At 34.3% G+C, this 19,449-nt stretch overlaps 1 protein-coding gene across 2 annotated transcripts in view; it reads right to left on the reverse strand.

Moving 5' to 3' along the window:
- The window catches only part of LOC129235112 (uncharacterized), an 89,145-nt gene that overhangs the window by 23,000 nt on the left and 46,696 nt on the right, over positions 1–19,449 (reverse strand). For both annotated transcript variants that reach the window (XM_054868799.1, XM_054868800.1), the window contains 5 exons: positions 8,536–8,566; positions 7,809–7,939; positions 5,505–5,581; positions 2,481–2,523; positions 404–1,062 (listed from right to left, as the gene is read on the reverse strand). In XM_054868799.1, coding sequence (XP_054724774.1) covers positions 404–1,062; positions 2,481–2,523; positions 5,505–5,581; positions 7,809–7,939; positions 8,536–8,566 — 941 coding nt within the window. The remainder of the gene's footprint in view (positions 1–403; positions 1,063–2,480; positions 2,524–5,504; positions 5,582–7,808; positions 7,940–8,535; positions 8,567–19,449) is intronic.

Here is a 19,449-nt window from a genome sequence, read left to right on the forward strand (position 1 = left end):
TTTTAACATAATCTTATTGATTATAATCAAAATAAGAAGCATAAACGTTTATCTGTGTGCAGAAAAAGCAAATAATAAAATATCAAAGTTATGAAATTACAAAAGATGTCAGTTGTTTTTCAGACAAACGATATTTATTGAAAAGCAAACTAGACAGTGTTCTATTGAAAAAAAAAAAACATTTAAACATAGTTCAAAATAAAGAAATAATAAAAACTCACTGCTTTTGTCGATTCGATTACTATGATGAAAATATTTTTGAAAAAATCTTTGGGAGAAATATTTGAACGAGAAAGAATGTCATTGCTTTCGGAAAAATGAAAAAGGCAATTACATGTATCAAATTACGTTAGATGTAATATCATTTGAGAATGATGTAAAAAGAAAAGAATGTCATATTTACTTTTAAATTCAGCTCTTGAAATATTAGAAGGAGCTTGTTGTTGCTTTTGATTTTGATAACTTTGCTGAGAGACTTGCTGTTTTTGTTGTGGTTGACTTTGGTGACCAGAAATATGGCTCGGTGAATGAACTTGCTCTCTGTTCTGAATATTTTGTGCTTGCTGATAATTTATCTGGTTCAGAGGCTGATAAGTGGGAGTTGATGGTGACTGATAGCCTGGATGTTGCTGGTACTGAACGCCTGGTGAGTGATAACCTGGATGTTGCTGGTACTGGACGCCTGGTGAGTGATAACCTGGCGATTGCTGATAGGTCGACTGCTGGTAAGTATTTTGGTAATTCTTTTGCTGGTAATTTGGAGATTGAAAACTTGGAGACTGAGGCTTTTCCAAAGATGGTGACTGGTACCCTGGAGATTTCTGGTAACTTTGGTGCACTGAAGATTGATACTGCACAGGTTGATCTTGTTGATATTGATATTGGTTAATCACTTTTTGAGAAGATACTTGGTACTCAGTGCGAGACGTAGATTTTTGCTGGTCTTGGTAATTCTGTTGTCTTTGAACTGGATGAGAATCGTATCCGTTATGAAGATGCTCACTCGAGGGTGGTTTAGGTTTGGGCGGTGGCGGGGGAGCTGCTTTTGGTTTTGAAACAACACTAAAAAGATTGTAAGAAAGAAACCATCAGAAAATATTCTAAAAAATGGTCTAAATGTGTTAACTTATGTAAAAAAAAAAAACACAAGAAAAATGAGTTACAAAATTATAATAGTGAAACCCGACTTTACGTCCCCCGAAACTGCGTTTTTCTCGCATTTTACGTTTTTTTCATCACATCAGATTCTAGTTTTTCTGCATACTAATAATGTTAATTTAACCCGTATTGTATTTTATTTTTATGAAATCTCCTTCATTTTACATTTGCCCTGAGAAGGAAAAATTTTTTAAAATGAGCAATATTTTTCCTTTTGTGTTTGTTTTTTAAAGATAATCTACGTTGTTGAAAATTGATCCATGAAATCAGAAATGCATTCCAGACTCATGTCTTTGAAACTGGTTTCTCCATTTTTCTCATTGTTTGAGAACATATATTTCAAAATTTTAAAACCATTCGTTCTTGTTCAGGAATGCATAAAAATGCATAAAAGCTTTTCGTCTGCCGATATAATTGAAAAGGAAGAACCGGAAGCATAGTCCGTTCCTCCTTTCAATATTGCATTGAAAAGCTTACAAATAGTGAAAGACTTTCCTTTCTCAAAAGTAATAGGAAAGAGACTTGCTGAGTCGTTCAATCCTGTAGGATGCTGCGGTCACACTGAACTCAATAACTAACAAACAGTCCACTTTTATGGACATTTTAAACCAGCCAGTATTCGACATTAAATACGTTAAAATGGTATGCACAATAATACTTTTCGTAAAATATAGATATTATTCGCCTTGAAAGAATCTTCCGAACTACTGTTAGGTTTTTTTCGATTTGATTTTTGCTTTGTATGTAATTCCCATATTTTAGGTTTTTATAACCCATTTCTTTAAAAAACGTAAAATCGGGGTTTCACTGTATTGTTAAGATGTTCAATGGATTTGCACGGGTGTGACATTTTTACGAATGCATATTCACTTTATTCCCGCGATTTTAAACTTTGTATTTAACTTTTATATATTTCAATATAAAGAACCATTAGTATCATAATAGAAAGTATCAACTTTCTAAAATATTTTTGGCACTAAAAAAATAATTATTTGTACGTATTGCGGGCGTGATTGAACAGTCACGCCCGCAACACGTATATATATATATATATATATATATATATATATATATATATATATATATATATATATATATATATATATATATATATATATATATATATATATAATGGGTCTTTATATTTAAATATAACAACATTAAAATCTAAATTTTAAAAACCGTTTAATGAGATTGCAAATATATGCAAAAATAACACTTTCGACCAAATGGATTTAGCAATTATTTATCAAAGATAATAAATTATAAAATGAAAATAAAATGTTAACATAGTTATGAATTTAATTAACACTGAAACGTACCTTTGCACAGATGGTCTGCTATATTGTTGCGGTTGAGAGGAATCTGTAAGTTATAAGCGAATACATAGAATTAGTTTTAAGAACAAATACTAACGTAAGTGATACATGATTGAATCAGCTTTAGTGGTCAAAAATATTTAAAATTTTTGAAACGCTTTAAGGCGTCGTTTATTCTTCCTAAAACATGCTACCAAAGAAAAAAACAAGTGCAAACAAATATTCATTCTTCACACAATGTTATCAATTTTTACGATTTTTTTTTTTTTTTTTTGCCAAGTGCGTTTGAGAAATGGCAGCAATAGTGTTGTATTTTTCAGTAAAGAGCGTGAAATACTTTTATTATATCATAGAAAGTGATTAATGTATATTTTTTTGTTCTTTCTACACTGCGTAGTCTTAAAAGAATGACCGACAAATATCATTCTTCTTCAAAAAGAAAGTAGACAATTAATGGACTTCGTTCACAATAATGAAGACTAATTACTCGTCTTAAGTGAGCTTCCTTTTATTTTACTGTAATTTCCTGCAGTATATCTAAGACTTTTATTTCTGCTTAGGATGGCAACCTTTAAATGAATTCTTTTCCTTGTTAAAGAAAGACATCGAGTACAAAACTATTACTACTTCCTTCTACTCTTAACTTTAATATCTTTTAGCTAAAGAGTGCTGAACAGTAGCTTTTAATTTACAGAGATTTCAAACAAAACTTTTTTTAAAAACTAATTTTCCATTAGGACCATAAATTAATTAACATAAGAAAGTTGACCTAAAAGTTGATATTAAATTCCATCTTAAAAAGTATGTCATGTTAATTTTATTTCAACAGCAGTGTTTGTCAATTTGAATTATATATTTTATTTTGGTTTTTTAATTTTTCTAAACTAAACTGAAAAGTTGATGTTTATGGATATTCAAATAAACAAGAAAAAAAACTGTATTTTTTTTTTTTTTTTAAATATTAGAAACACGGAAATGACACATGGAATTTTATGGTTAGGGGCAATGTTGCAGACACAAACAAACACACACAAGTAGAATCTTCAATATTATTGTTCTGCTTTTGTCACCAATTTTCAATGGACCTACCACAGATTCAAATTACGTAGTGCTATTATAGGATTTGTATGATTACTTTCTATCATAAAAATCTAATAATAACACTAATCTACAGTGTCCACAATTATTCTAATTGAACATCTAAATTCACCTCGAGTAAAATAAAAGTTCTTTGTTTATAGACTTTCCCTCATTTACTTTCAGTTAGTTGTATTGATTATATACAATTGTTGTAAAATCTACGAAGATTTATTATTAGATTTCTACGATTACTTTCATTCACACAAATCTAATAATCACTCTGTTGTAGATAAATAGCTGTTATTCTCATAGAATTTCTTGATGTAGGTACCGTAAATGAAATACACATTCTTTCACGTTTTCTTTTACTCATTCATTTTTACTTCCTTTTACAAAAAAGAAAGTATTGTATTCGCGAAAAAATTTTCACTCAAAAATCGACCTTAATTTCCATTTTTCTCACCTCCGAATGAATGTTTAGTTTTTTTTTTTGACTCGACCACACATGGATAAGTGCCTAGGAACGTATGGACACGCGAAATATCCATTTTGACGATTTCCGAGTTAGTTACAACGAGTTTTCTCATGACGTCTGTATGTACGTATGTATGTATGTGCGTATGTGCGTATGTGCGCATGTGCGAATGTGCGTATGTGCGGTGTGCGCATGTGCGAATGTGCGTATGTATGTCGCATAACTCAAGAACGGTATGTCCTAGAAAGTTGAAATTTGGCACATAGACTCCTAGTGGGGTCTAATTGTGCACCACCCCTTTTGGTTGCATTCGGGTGTTTTTAAGGGGGTCTTCTTCCCCTTTTTGGGGGGGGGGGAATCATTGTTAATTTCGATGCAAACTCAAGTGGTGTTACAATTTGGCAGACACTTGGCGATATATCGCCAGTATTTTGGTTGATGAGTTTTGTCGCCAACTTCTTAACGGATAGCATTGGGTATGCAAACTATATAATATGTATGCGAATATGATCTGGGTGCTGATATTAAGTACATTTATCACAGAATTCATCTTATAAAATCAATGCTCAAATAAAACTGCGGATACATATGCTGCAATAATATTTCTAATGTACAGATAAACAGCATTGATGATTTACATGACAATCTTAAAATTTTCAAATGCACTTATATTTTACAAGCCTTGTAGGAACCTCCGAGCTTTGAGCGAAAACATGTTTTATTCAAATTCATCCAAACACATTTCGTATTTACTTTGTGATCTTATTTTCTGACTTGAATGCAAAATTTATATTGAATCCGTGCCATTAAACATGGCTATTTTCCTTTTTTCTTCACTAAAGCTCAGTAGTATGCTTTTATGATTTTTTTAATGTAATACTTCGTTCCATTAGTGATTTTTGTTTCATGAAGTAGTATGTGTTTCATGTAGTTTCTTTTTCATGCAGTAGCTCTATTCGGGGTTAATATGGACTCTGCTTAACATATGAAAATCTTGGAAAATGGCGAGCGCTTCAGATAATATTTACTAATAATAAAGCTGAAAGTCTCTCTGTCCGGAGGATGTCTGGATGTCTGGATCTCTGTGACGCGCATAGCACCTAGACCGTTCGGCCGATTTTCATGAAATTTGGCACAAAGTTAGTTTGTAGCATGGGGGTGTGCACCTCGAAGCGATTTTTCAAAAATTCGACGTGATTCTTTTTCTATTACAATTTTAAGAACAAAAATATTATAAGATGGATGAGTAATTTACGAAATTATTATAACGTGGAACCCGTAACATGGGCACAAGGCAATTGGCGAGATACGAAATTGTCATAACGTGGAACTGTAACATGGGTATAAGCCAAATTGGCGAGAAAATTCACCATACATTTGTAAAGATACAGGCGAACCAAAAGACCTTTTAATTTTTCTATTACCGGCAAAGCCTTGCGGGTACCACTAGTGAGAAATAAATTACTAGTTACCTTGCTTTGCTTGTTCCTCCAACAATTGAAAAACAGCTGATTTCTGTTTAAAACTTAAGTTCTCGGGTCCTTCCTCCCTATTAATAGAAAATCAAGATAAGACACGGTTAAGAAATCCAAAATTCTCATGAATATCAGAATGCATCATGTTTTAAAGTTTTTGTTTGCTTATTTATTTTGTAAACAAAAGTTAATGGATGTTGAAAACCTGTATTCATTTTTTTATGGTTTATGATTGACATTTTACGATATAAATTTACATAATTTTCTCATTTACAAAACCTCTCTCGGGGGTTTAAAAATATGTATGTACTTCCATTTTTACGCTTTGCTTATCACTCGAAAAATCAAAGATACGAAAAAAGAAAAAAAGACTTTGCTTTAAATTTGAGAATGCTGAAGGAATAAAAAATATTGCGTTTCTCAGGGGAGGTACTTTTCCTCCTTTAGTAGTTCATGAACAAATTAAAGATGTTTTTTATTCGTCTGAACTCATTGCAATTTATTTTACAACGTTGGATTATTGTTTCACTAAAATTAAAATATTTATAATTTATACGTATAATTTTCCGAACGATGATATCATAATGGTATTTTTCCAAACTTTTAAAAGTATTTTTTTCTGAAAGAGCATGCTTAAAAACATAGAATCTGACATTTTTAAAATAATTTGTTTAAGTTTAATATTTTTAAAAATTTACTTCAATCGGTGCGCTTTCATTATTTACGCTTCTGCTAATGACATCACAATGAAGGGCAGATGAAATGCCATTCAGAAAACGATGAAATGCCATTCAGTGTTGCCATTCACAGAGAAAAAATATTTAATTCCCATCTTTACTCACATGTGTTGGCAACGATATGTTTGATAGCAAGCGTAGAGCGCAATTTTAATTCGCTTCTTGATTATTATAACGTGGAAACGCGATAGAAAGATTCGGCAAAAAGCACCATTTGTGACGTCATCAAGACAAAGCATTGTTTGAAAAAATCGGACATTTGAAAAAAAAAATTAATTAAAAAATAACTGTTGGGAAAATAAAAGTATTTTCCGGGTCCAATAATGGTACATGAATTAAAATGACAATTTAAATGGTACATGAACACATTTTGATATTTAACTGTGAAACAATGCATGCATTTTTCTATGAGGATATACGAACCATTGCATGCAATGAATCATGCATAGTACATGTTATGAAGTTTTCTACTTCAGCTTGTTACGGTCATTCCAGAATGAAGAGCCCCAACATCAAGGGCGAAACTGCTGTCTTTGGATGCTGTAGATAGCTTTTTGCTACGTGTTTGCAATTCTGCCTTAGCGTAGGCTTGGAGCGGTAACTTTTAGCTTTATTTTATGCAATGCTTATGGCACTGGGTACCAAAAAAAAAACAAAAAACAAAACAAAACAAAAAAAAAAAAAACAAAAAAACAAAAAAACAAAAAAAAAAAAAAAAAAACAAGGAAAAGAGATTAAAACGAATTGATTAACTGGGAAAATTATACATCCACTTGTTCATTCTAACCATAACTGATTTAACATTTAACATGTTTCAGGGTTGGTGGTAGTTTCTTTTTTTTTTTTAATTATTATTATTTTTGATTACGAACACGAATGGTACCACATCCAGGCCCGATGAGAGCCCATGTCAGCCTAGTCGGAAACTAGGGGTCCGGGCTTTGTGGGGGAGGGGAACGGCGACACTGACTCAAAAGAAAGAAAGAAAAAAAAGAAAGAAAAATGAAAGAAGGAAAGGAAGAAAAAAGAAAGGAAGAAAGAAAAAGGGGAGGGGGATTCCGAATAAGAGAAAACGTAAAGATTAGGTAAAATTTAATCTTCTGGTGTTTTCTTTTTGTAGAACTTAAAGTAGAGTTCATTGCTTTCTAGTAGGCAGTTTTGATTTCCCTCCCCCTTTTTTTTTCTTCTCTCCCCCTCCCTTTTTTCTTTTTTCTCTTTGTCTTTTCTTTTGTCCTTCTTTTTTTCATCTTTCCCCCTCTTCTTTTTTTTCTTCATCTTTTTTTTTTCCTTTTTTGGGATTCGGCGACATAACTGACAAGGGGCCCGCCTTAGCTCTCTGCGGCCCTGACCACATCATAGTAACAAACACCAAAAGCTAGAAAACCGCAACCATCATTGTTTACTACATTGTGAACATAACCAGCCGTGAGCAATTTCGTCAGTAAGTCATTTCTGTCGGCAAACAATAAACACATCCGAATCGGAGAACGCATTAATATTCTGCTGCGAACATCACGCATCGCTGAAATATCGGAATTTTCTGAGACAGATATTAATAACTTACTCTTCCGAAATGTGGCCCTCAGTCAATACCTCGGTCTGTTTAGCTAGAGTCTCTGCGATGTTATCCGTCGAGTACAGTGATAATGGAGAATTGTATGGGTTATGAACCACAGCTTTGACTACTGCAGGCTCCTGGGAAGTAAAAGCAGGAATAAATCAAACGGGAGAAGAAAATTGTATTTAATGTTTCATAGAGAACGGAAATATTTGTTTGAGGGTACGAAAATACTTACTTCAAAGGCGAAGTCAATGCTCTCATGAGAATTCATGGGCGGCCATGCGGAGGAAGGGGGTAAGTGGGGGCTCAAGCCCCCCCCCTTCCTAGAAATTAGAGTTTCTTTCTTGTAATACTTTTTTCTTAGCAAAAATGTAAAAATATTTCTTCTCCAGCCATTAATGAATAAGTTATTAAAAATGTCAAATTTTGATAATTCTAATCTGTACTGAAATCGGTTTTCATGAGGAAAATACTCTGCTAAACCATGGGGAAAATATCTGAGCCCCCTCTTAAAATTTTGTGTATGAGCGCCCATGTATGAATTCAGTAATAATAAGAACCGGGGCTGTGAAATGTTATATGACAAAATTTGTAGAACAATTATTGACCTCTTATTTCGCTATTAATTCTTAAGAATGTGAAATTTTTAGCGTCTCTCAAAACTTTTGGTCATACAGTTATATTTATAGGCGAATTTACAGTTGTTATATTATTAAACAAAAATACTAACCTTGCCTTTTCGTGGCGACAGCAAATCCTCTCTGAAAAATAAAAGAAAAATACTTCATTACAATGCTCAAATTCGGTTCGGACATAAGAACATCAAAGCTGAGATAAAAATGCGTTTATTTTTGCAATTTATGAAATTTTTCCATATGTTTTGTAAGTTACCGCCCTATAGCCAGGGCTAAGGCAGAAATACATGAAATACACCGCCAGCTCGGTCATTACAGCCGAGGACTGCAGTTTCGTGCTTATTAGCCAGACATAGGAAGTGACTGAGCTTGGAGGTGGAAAACCTTCCACCTCCAGCTCAGTCACTTCCTATGCCGGACTGATGAGAGCTAATAAGTACGAAACTGCAGTCCTTGGCTGGAATGACTGAGCTGGCGGTGTATCTCTTGGTTATCCATATATATTTAGAGAACCTTTCAGATGAAAGTATTGCCAGCGAAAAAGTTGTTTTCTCAACTGCAGATATGCTGCATTAAAAAAATGCTCAAGAGCAATTGTAGTAAGTCATAAAACAAAATGCAATAAAATTAATTTTGAACGCATATTTGTTACGACAGCATGTTCAAACACGCTGAAAGGGGTTTGTCTGTTTGAAAAAACAAAGTACGAAGCAAATAATCTTTCAGTTAGCTGTTTTCTTGTTGTGTCCACAACAATCCAGTTAAGTGGCTCCCATTTTTTCGTCTTTGATTTTGTTCCACTAAATATTTTCAAAAATTTATGATACGAAATGGTGTTAAATTCCCCGTAATATTACTAACAAATATAGATCATACGTTGCACACTCACAAAACAAGAGTAGCATGGGATCGCAACTAACAGTAAAAATAATTTCATGCAACTGCAAAAAAGTCAATGACTTATTTCTGAAGCGCGCCCTTAAAAGTAAAAATAATCTCCGGTGGGACGAACGCTACACGCTGAGAAACGTTGGTCTAATTAAATGGCACTATGAGCTGTCCGCATATCTCCAGCTATCTAAAGGCCATACCGCCCATAGACAACCACTAATCTACTGTGATGCAGCCATTATCGTATAAAGGCAACAGGAAACATACAAATAATGTTTTTCTTAAGCAGTGAATGTCTTTTGCGCAAAATCAAACACAATGTTTTCCAAACATCGCTGCATACAATCTACGTACCTCAGTAATAATACAGCCTATGTTTCCTCATTGTATAAATACATTATGTTATGCTGCTTTTTAGGCTCTTCAAGAGAATGATAAATTAACGGAATGGAACCAGAACCCGTACTTACTGCAAACCGTCTAGGACCTTATCCTCACCAACTCCCTTCCTTTTAGCATGGAGCCTTAGAATTTCCATACATCACGGAAGAGGTGGTGGGTTGATTTCCATAGCCCATGAACCCACCCACCCGCTCTTCCGTGCTGTGTGACAATTCTAGTTTCATGCTAAAAGGTAGGGAGTTGGTAGATATAACATTCTAGTAGGTCCGCAGTTAGTTAAGTTCTGGTTTCATTCAATGAAAGTTTCATTCCATGGAGCTCCTTCAGTGACTTAGAAAAGTATTACTTATTCCATCAAGATTAAAAAACCAAAACAGTATGGGTACGGGGGGGGGGGGAGCAAAGTGAAATAGTTAAGAAAATTTACCTTTTTCTTTCTTGTTTTTTTAAATGAACAAATTGAGAATTCGTTGTAGAAATATAGAAGATACCCAAATATTTATTTTTTATTTTATTTATTTATTTTTTTTTTTTGGTGATAAAACTAGTTGCTGGATAGAAATTGCTGCTAGTGGCAAAATATTTTATTAGTTCCTAAGAAAATATTTTGTCATTTCACTTTGCCCCGCTATTACACTTCATCAAAATTATTCCCTATGCCAAAATAATGATTTAATGGTATTGGCTTCTTTGCAACTCTCCTTTTTCGAAAAAGACTGAAGGAATCTAATAGTTTTTTTTGAAATTCCTCTTGCCTAGTTTTTCAATGATTTAAGCGTATGATTTTATTTCATTCCCCTCACCGATCTCCCGGCATCTGCCAATAAAAGTCTGTCAGTGGGAAGTGGTATGAATATTTATTGAAAATGAATATTCGGTAGTAGGATGCGCAGTCAATATCACTCAAAGGCAGGAACATCATTTCGAGAAGTCGGAAGGGTTTAGACATTTTTTTTTAAGGCGTAATTTTGTATATGGAGGGTTTTTTTTTTTTTTTTTTTTGTTATTTTTCGATGTAATATGCATTGAATACATACCATTTCTTCTCCCCCCTCCAAAAAAAAAATGACGGCCAGTTTGAAAGACAATTAATAACACGTGTAGCTAAGCCCACGTACAAAATCTCACATTGAAAGCACAATGTAGTGCAACATACTGAGCAAAGTATTAATACCGAATTAAAAAACAGCAGTACCCCCCCCCCCCCCTTCCCGGCAAAAAAAAAAAGGCTTACGAAAACAAGTAAAAACAAGAAAAATCAACTACGTTGAAATTTCTCAGTTTTTGGGATATGTTTATAACATTGTAGAAATCTAATATAGGTTTTATATAAGTACTGTAGAGAGAAAAGAATTATTCAGTAACATTAAGAATTATTCAATTTTTTTATTTATTTATTTTTTATTTTTTTTGAAACGAGAAACAGAATGTATAAATCTTTATCGTTAAAAAGTTAATAAGATTTGGTGTAATTCCAATGAATTTTTGCTGACCCCATATCGATAAATGACGTACTTGTGGGTGTTCTGCAGTATTTGAGGGGTTGGGCCACATTCCTTGGGGGATAGCTACCCAGCCTTGCCATAACAGTTAGATGATAACTGCGTTTTAAGAAGGGCTGCATCGAACATCCTGGATAGGGTAGAAGGTTTTCATTATTCTAGACTTTTTGTCAAAGAGAGTTCAGAAAAAAATAGAGAATTTTCTTTCTTTTATCAAACTATATTTTAGACAGTGATAAGCAAAGGGATGCAAGAGGACAGTTTAAAGTTTCGAGTAAAACACGTTTAAAGTTCAGCTCAAAAACAGACTTTTATTGATTTTCCCCCCTAAATCATGTTGTATAGCAGCACCTACCAGGGCTACTAGAACTATCGGGCTTTCCCAAGACAGAGGAGAAGGACCACCTACCGGTCTACCACCATTGGAATGCAGACGCAATCTTGCTACTGTCAAATTCACAAATAGACTCCGCAGCAACAACAACGATTATATCTCTACCAGAGTCTTTATAACTGGAATACTTGCGACAAGGCTTAAAAGATCATCAACTCTTCAGGTAGATAGAGATATTCAAAGACAGACAAATCTGGAGCATTCATTCCTTGATTTCCTACTGGAACCACTTTTTCCAAGAACACCACCACCTAACACGACCATTCATTTGAACTTGCTCCAAACATGCTTTAAAAAAGAGGATCCCATTCCACTCAAACAAAAAGGGTCTTGAAACCATAGAAAAGCTTTGGCAAGAGAACCTAGCTCTTGCATTTACTGATGGTTCTTCAGACAAATTCCTCAATGGAGGTGGAGAAGGCATCCCTTTCACTCTTCCAAGCGGAGAAAAATTCAATCTTAAAATTAAAACAGGATTAATTTCCTCTAATTTCACCAGCTAACTCTTGGCGATTAAGGAAGCTATAACTTTTTACGTAACTAATTCTCAAGCTGTGGATCTTGATGAGGGACTAATTGTCTTCTCAGATTGTAAATCAGCCGAGAGGCCATCCGAAATGCAGAGACAAACATCACCTCCACCATAAACAACTTGCTCGATCGGATGCATCGCAAAGGGAAATCTTGCCTGTTGTAGTGGATACTCGCAAACGTAGGCATCGAGGGGAATGAGTGTGCAGCTGCCCTGACCAAGAGGCACGTGGTCTTGATCAACCTCTCCCCACCATGACACTTGCAGATGCGAACGCAGTGGCCGGATGCAGACTTCTAAACCAGTCCTTAAAGAAACTTTTGATAACCGACTTCGACTTCCCTAGAGACATCACAACCACACTCGCCCGACTCAGAACATAGCATTACAAGGGAATAAAAATACTTCCTGACGGGACAAGAACTTATCCTTACCGCAAGAACTGCCCAGAGACCCAACTCATACCAAGACACATCTTTGAACGCCCAAACATTACTGTAGTGATCTTGAAACTCGGCTTTCTACCAGACAGAGATCTCTGCTGCAGGAGACCCTCTCAGTCCTGAGGCACCGAAGCTGGCGGCTGCGATCCTTTGGACCTTCGACAATATTTTGCGCAAGCTATGGGCACGACATCATCATTATCTCTGAATTTTTAATTTTGTCACTTAAATCCCTTTGCTTCTGCCTCATTTGAACCTGAATTGCAAAGGGATAGACATTAAAAATTGATCTTTCGAAAGAAACAAAATCGGGGCTTAGTAAGGTTCAAAATCGCAAAGAGTACCTTTCAATTGATAGGGAGTTTATATTACATCTTTATACATAAATGTGTTCTTCTGTATGTATGTCTGGGGTAAGCTTCAAAACTACTGGACCGATATTAACAATTTTTCCTCCGTAGATAGCTACATTATCAGGAGGCAACATAGGCTATAATTTATTTCTAAAAATGTCAGTTTAAAAAAATTATGATGGAAAACAGTAAATTTCATGTAATTTCCCCATTAAATGAATAAATATTAAACCCATTGTTACAAAAATTCGTTGCGTTAGAAGAGCAATATTAATAGTAATCAAAATGAAAATTTTGAATCAAGGCTTCTCTGGAGCAAGTATTCTTAAGATTTTTATCCTCATACATGCCAATAATAAATACAGGGACTAAGTAGAAAGAGAATTGATTTTGGCAACAGTTGGAAAATAGAAAGTGTCTATTGTCAAAAATTACACAGACCTGCAAAATTCGGGTCATGAAAAGGTGATTGTACGGTATTGAGTGACTTTCATTTTACGGGATGCGCTGATTTCAAGTATGACATCCATTTTTCTCAATCATAAAGATATTTTCACCAATTGGGCTTTAACATATGGGCAGAAAAACCTATTTTTTCCTATTCTGAGCAAAAGAGTCTTTTCAAAATATGTGTAAGTTTATTACTAACACTTACAAACGAGTTTATGCATCAAACATGCAATTGGAAGTCAATTACTAAGTATATATTTTAATTTCATAGAAATAAGAACATATTAATAATCAATCATAACGATTCGATTATAACGGAAGGCAATCTTTTCAACTGGCTCTATTTTCGCAGCCAAAGACTACGTAATATTGTTTTTTAGCTTTCATTTCACCATGTACCAAAATATCACAATTAAAATAATCTTTAAAACTTTTGTTAAAATAATCCGCTAACTAAATTAGGCAAATCTATAAACACCACAAAAACTTTCATTAGTTTGTCTTTGTTCACAATTTCAAACACTGGCCAAGTTTTGCTACTTATTATATTTAGCATCATTTTATGATCACCAAAAATATGTCAGTATTTGGCGATAACATCTCTTTGACGAAAATTAGTAACAGCCAGTTTTACAAAGTAGGGAGGGGGAGTTATCTAAGGTATCCCAAAACGCAAATTTGGTAACATTTTAAATCGCACCAAGATCCCAGAATAATTGAAATTTCCCAAAACAACTAAAGCAAGTATAGTGGGATTACGGGCGGCTACATTTCTTAAAAACGTTTGTGTTTCAATAGCCATATAGGAAAAGCTTTAGACTTTGTTCAAAAAAAAAAAAAAATTAAAACAGAAAACGAATGAAAGTAGCGATTGTTTCTCACAATTATTACTGATCCAGGCAACGGCGGGTATTTTTGCTAGTAGTACATAAATTCATGAGAACAACAAAATATTCTCTACATAGGTAAATTTATCGTAACATTGGGCATTGCTGATGCAAAGTATTACTGTGCATTTTTATACAAACGCATAAATTACTTCAGAGAATTAAACTGACCTCAAAACATAATTTTAAAAACCAAATATAAGAAAAGAATTCAAAATTGAAAGCTTTGTTTTAAAAGAAATGCTACTAGATGGCACCACAAAGAAATATCAACCTCGTCTTCACTTAAAGTGGAACAAAGCCAGAACATGAGTAATAAAAACATAACAACTTAGTCCCAAAAGTCGCTCAAGGTCGTTTGAGCACATGTATTTTGATATCTAATACCTTGCTGCTTATATGGTAGGCAAAAACACCGGCTGTCGTTTCGCTCTACCATCTAGCTGTCAAGAACATGTTCTTCCGCATCTTTTTCCTTCTTTCTATACATCCTCTGTTTTCTCACCCCCCACTCGCGGTGACAATTTGCGGAAAATGCTGTTTACGTAAAATCTATTTTTCGGGTTTTCGTCGGGTGTCTTTTTGAAGTTTGACAGTAATGAACACGTGGAAAGAAGAATGCGTTGCAGGATGTATTTTTATGTCTACAGCGTGATGATTACGCTTTTAATTACAAGATTACAGATTTTGCTTTAAGAATTCACAGGAAGATAAGCATAGGCGGATTTACGGGGGTGCCAGGGGGTGCGCCGCACCCCCAAAATTTTTGATTGGGTTTTGAAAAAAATTAGTTTAGTATGTTTCACTCAGAAACGCAGTTTGGGGGGGGGGGGAATTTATAGCTGCTATACTAGTAAATTTACTTTTTTTGAATCCAGTGTATCACCACACGTCGCTAATGCAAGAAAAACATAACTGTGCTCCAATTAAGAATTAAAGTAACTTTATCCATTTGGAAAAAAAAAAAAAACCTAATAAATAATTTCATGCAAATAAATAAACTTCTCAAACAATTTATTGTTCAGTGCTGTGTTATTGTATAGAATTATTGCATGTTCTGTAATTGGGTATTTGTTCATATTTCAATGCCAATTCTTCTATTTTGAAACAACTATAGCTGAAAATAAAACTTTATCAATAAAATCTACTCCGAAATCAACTAAAAACCAACATTTTAAAGGTAAATTTTCAAAAATTTTTGAAGGAGGGCTCCCGAACATTTTGCTGCAGTGGGGGGGGGGGGGGGCACTTGACTGGTGACCCTCCCCACAAAATGCTGAGTAGATGTTTTTTAAAAAAAATATTCTTTATTATTGAAGAGAAGAAAAGATCTCATTTTGGGAAAACGCAGTTATTTTACGAAAAAAAAAAAGAATGTTGAGGAAAAAATCTTAATTTCTTTCAAAAAGAAATATTGACATTTTAATTTTTCAACAGTTTCAGATTATTGGTGACGAACTGTGTGCCTCCTCCCCCCTCCTCGCACAATGCTCTTTCTTTCATATCTCCCCCTCCCTTTTTTTTCATTTCTAAATATTTCGTTTTCATTTTTTCTATTAGTCCTCAAAATTTTTCTTCTCTAAAGCCCTTTCTCCAGCCAAAGTTATTACAGACAGTGGCGCCGACTCCATGGGGCTTGAGGGGGCCCTAGCCCCCTCAAAAAAAATTTTGAGGGGGCAGTGCCCCCCCAATAATTTAAGAAAATTATTAGGTATTTAATGCTTTCTTCTCACAAATTTGTCTTAGTATATTCTATTTTCCTTGTTTAAAGATAGTTACCTTGTAAAATGCATTCAGTAATGAATTAAAACAAATAATTATTATGGTAAAAAGCAGGTTAACTGAAAACGAGTGGTGTGAATAATGATAGTGTTACGGTGCTGCGAGCACTTAGAATTTGTCCCAGTGTGCGAACCTGTGGATAAAGTCTGTCCGATCAACAATGGAGCAGAATCGAGTGAACAACTTGGCTGATCTTCATAACCAACGAAATATTTTGGATGAATTGGATATTTGATCAGTCATTAACGACTTCAAATTCAGTAATCTACTTAGGCAGTCGACATTTGAACCTTTCTAAAGACAGCCCTAATAATGGTATTTAAAACAATTTTAAAAATATCTGTAAAATAGAGAATTAACTACATACTGAATTTTGTAGTAATTTACCGCCCTAAGCCAGGGCTAAGGCAGAAATACTTAAAATACACCGCCAGCTCAATTTCACTTTATTAACTACTAGTGGTACCCGCACAGCTTTGCCCGGTGTCGTAAATTAAAAAGCGTTTGGTTCTTCTCTATATTTACAAATATTGGATGATGATTTTCTCGACAATTTGCTATATTCATTTGCTTGCCCATGTTATGGTTCCACATTAAGATAATTTCGTAATTTAGTCGTCAACGTTGTGATAATTTGCTGGGTAAAATGGTTTAAAATTGGAATAGAAAAAGAGCAACATCGAATTTTTGAAAACTCGCTTTGATGTGCACACCCCCATGCTACAAACTAAATTTTGTGTCAAATTTCATGAAAATCGACCAAACAGTTTAGGCGCTGTGCGCGTCACAGAGATCCCGATATCCTCGCAGAGAGACTTTGAGCTTTATTATTAGTAAAGATAAAGATATTAAACAAATTAACTTTGGGATATTATTTTTATTTAATGAACACTGAGCGTTTTTCAAAGCAAGTTTAAATTAGCTATTTCACTTATTAATCAAAGTGCGACAGCAATACTTTATTTTTTTAATGATAGTTTAAGATTTATTTAAATATAATTTCAATCTTTTTATAGATATATATTCACTGTTCTGTAATAGTCTAAAAACAAAATTATTATACTAGACATTAAATTAACTTTTTATGAAAATATCGTACGTGTTTTTTTTTTTTTTTTTTCGTTTTTCAAAGCCAAAACACGTGTTGAGTTAGCGAGAGTCGAGTTTTCGGGGTTCTATTGTTGATAATATATTACTATAAAATGCTTAAAAAACTGTAAAACTTACTTTTCCCATCTGCAATTTAGAAATTTTCCTGGGGTTAGACCCGTGGTATGCCCCCCCTCCCAATATTTTTAGTAAGTCGGCGGCACTGGGAGTGGCCTTCCATACAAGTCAAGTGCCCTACCTTATATCAATGCCTAGCCACAGCACTGAACGACTTCCCCCAAAATAGAACTGTAAAAATGTCCCTCACTGAAGGCAAGTGACATGCTCTAATTGAACCAGAAAATTTGTATACCAAATCTTAGATTGACTTTGAAAATGCCATGCCACATATTGTATGTTTGTATAAATCATATACATCAGAAAATATGTAAATTGGCATTTTCAAGGTTCAAAAATCTGAACTTCTATTATTATTTTTTTTTTGGAAAAAGGAGGGGGGGGGGGGGGTCCGCAGGACTACATACCCCCTGGACCACCGGTGACGTCCAGCCCCCCCCCCCCCCAATAATTTTTGCAAGTCGGCGCCCCTGATTACAGAGTACCTCAAATTTCGTTTCTTGAGCTACCCTTTTGCAAAATTTCCAAGGAAGCTCTTCTAATCACCTAAATACATCGAAAATCGTTTAAAATTGCGTTTTCGGAGCTTCAGTTTTGAAAAACTGCCGTGTCCCTAACGTTACCAAATATGGTCTTACACTAATGTGTTTAAGACTGTAATTTTGGAAAATATTCAAACAAGGGCCTCCGAGCCCCTTTCTCTAATATCATCAAAGAGAATATTTTGGTTTTGAAAACTACTATTTCGAAATATTTGGGAGAATCCTTTTTTTTTTAATACCATGGAGTATTGCAGAAGAACTTCATTTTTAGGACTTCAATTTCGAAAATTTTACAGGGGAGAGCTCCAGAACACCTCGATCGGAAACAGCCTCCGTAGTATTTTTGGAACTTTAATTATGAAAAGTTAAAGAGGTAGCGTGGGGGAGGGGAGGGGGTACGTATTTCTATCTGCTTTTCAAAAAATCGATTGGAGACAGTCTATGAGTCTCATTCCTAACCCAAACTATATAAATATGGACTATAATCGCATTTATAAGACTAAAATTTCTAAAAATAGCCTTGGATCCACACGTACCTTTCTTGCCCCTAAAATATCACCAAGAACTGTAAAACGCGTTTTCAAAACTACTATTTCAAAAATTTTTTGGGGGCGTGAATCCCATTCCAAACAATAGCTGGATTCACCCATTGCGTCTAATATCGACTTCGTTTAAGACTTTTTCTGCAGTTTGAAATGTTAAGAATTGCCCATCCCCTAATCTTACTAAAAATGGTTTACATCGCGTTTTTAGGCTTAAAAGTATGTCCCGCCCTAAAATCATTTTCTAATTTCGCCACTGCCTTGTTATTCCAGGAATGCCTCCCCTCTCCCCTCCCCAGATCCCTGTTATTGTTGCACCCCCAAATATTTCGGCATAAATCCGCCTATGAAGATAAGATATTCATCCATTCAGTAATAAGTAAATAAACTGAAAAAAGAAATACTAAATTAGTTTAAAATACTAGAAATGGTCAGAACTTTTAACATATTTAGTGTAAGTAAAATTGTATTGAATTATGGATCATTTTCTTTCGACCAAGATTTTTAAAAGCGTTTTGAAGAAGCAGCCCTATGCTGTTTGTAATGCAGATATTGTTATTTTTCCTCTCTGTTTTGCAGTTCGTTTTCAGTTTGTTATTTTTCCTTTTTATTTCGTCGTTCGTTTTGCGTTTGTTACTCTTCCTTTGCCATTACAATTTTACCAGCATTTTGTGATTAAAGATGTGACGTTTTATGATTCTTTATTTTTAAGTTATTATTATCCTGTTATTACGTTAAACTTTGCACATACTTTGTTTATGCTTTTGGGAGTCTTCAGATTGATTAACACTAACCACCAATAAGCACATCAAAACAAAGAATGAGTTGCAAAATGTATTTTTAACTGGATTCGTACGCATTTTGTAACTACAAGATTAGCAGATCACATTTTCAAAAAATCAGAGGAAGAAAAAATTATACATCATCAATGGAAGTGTAAACACAGAGTTGCATATATAAATGAAAAAATATATATGTAAACAGAATGGTAAGTTGTCTATTAGGAAGAAAAGAAGAATGCTGGCATTGCTAAAAGCAGAAACAGAGAAATAAGGGGTATTC

This window comes from Uloborus diversus, chromosome 2 (assembly GCF_026930045.1).
Source record: "Uloborus diversus isolate 005 chromosome 2, Udiv.v.3.1, whole genome shotgun sequence".
NCBI lineage: Eukaryota > Metazoa > Arthropoda > Arachnida > Araneae > Uloboridae > Uloborus > Uloborus diversus.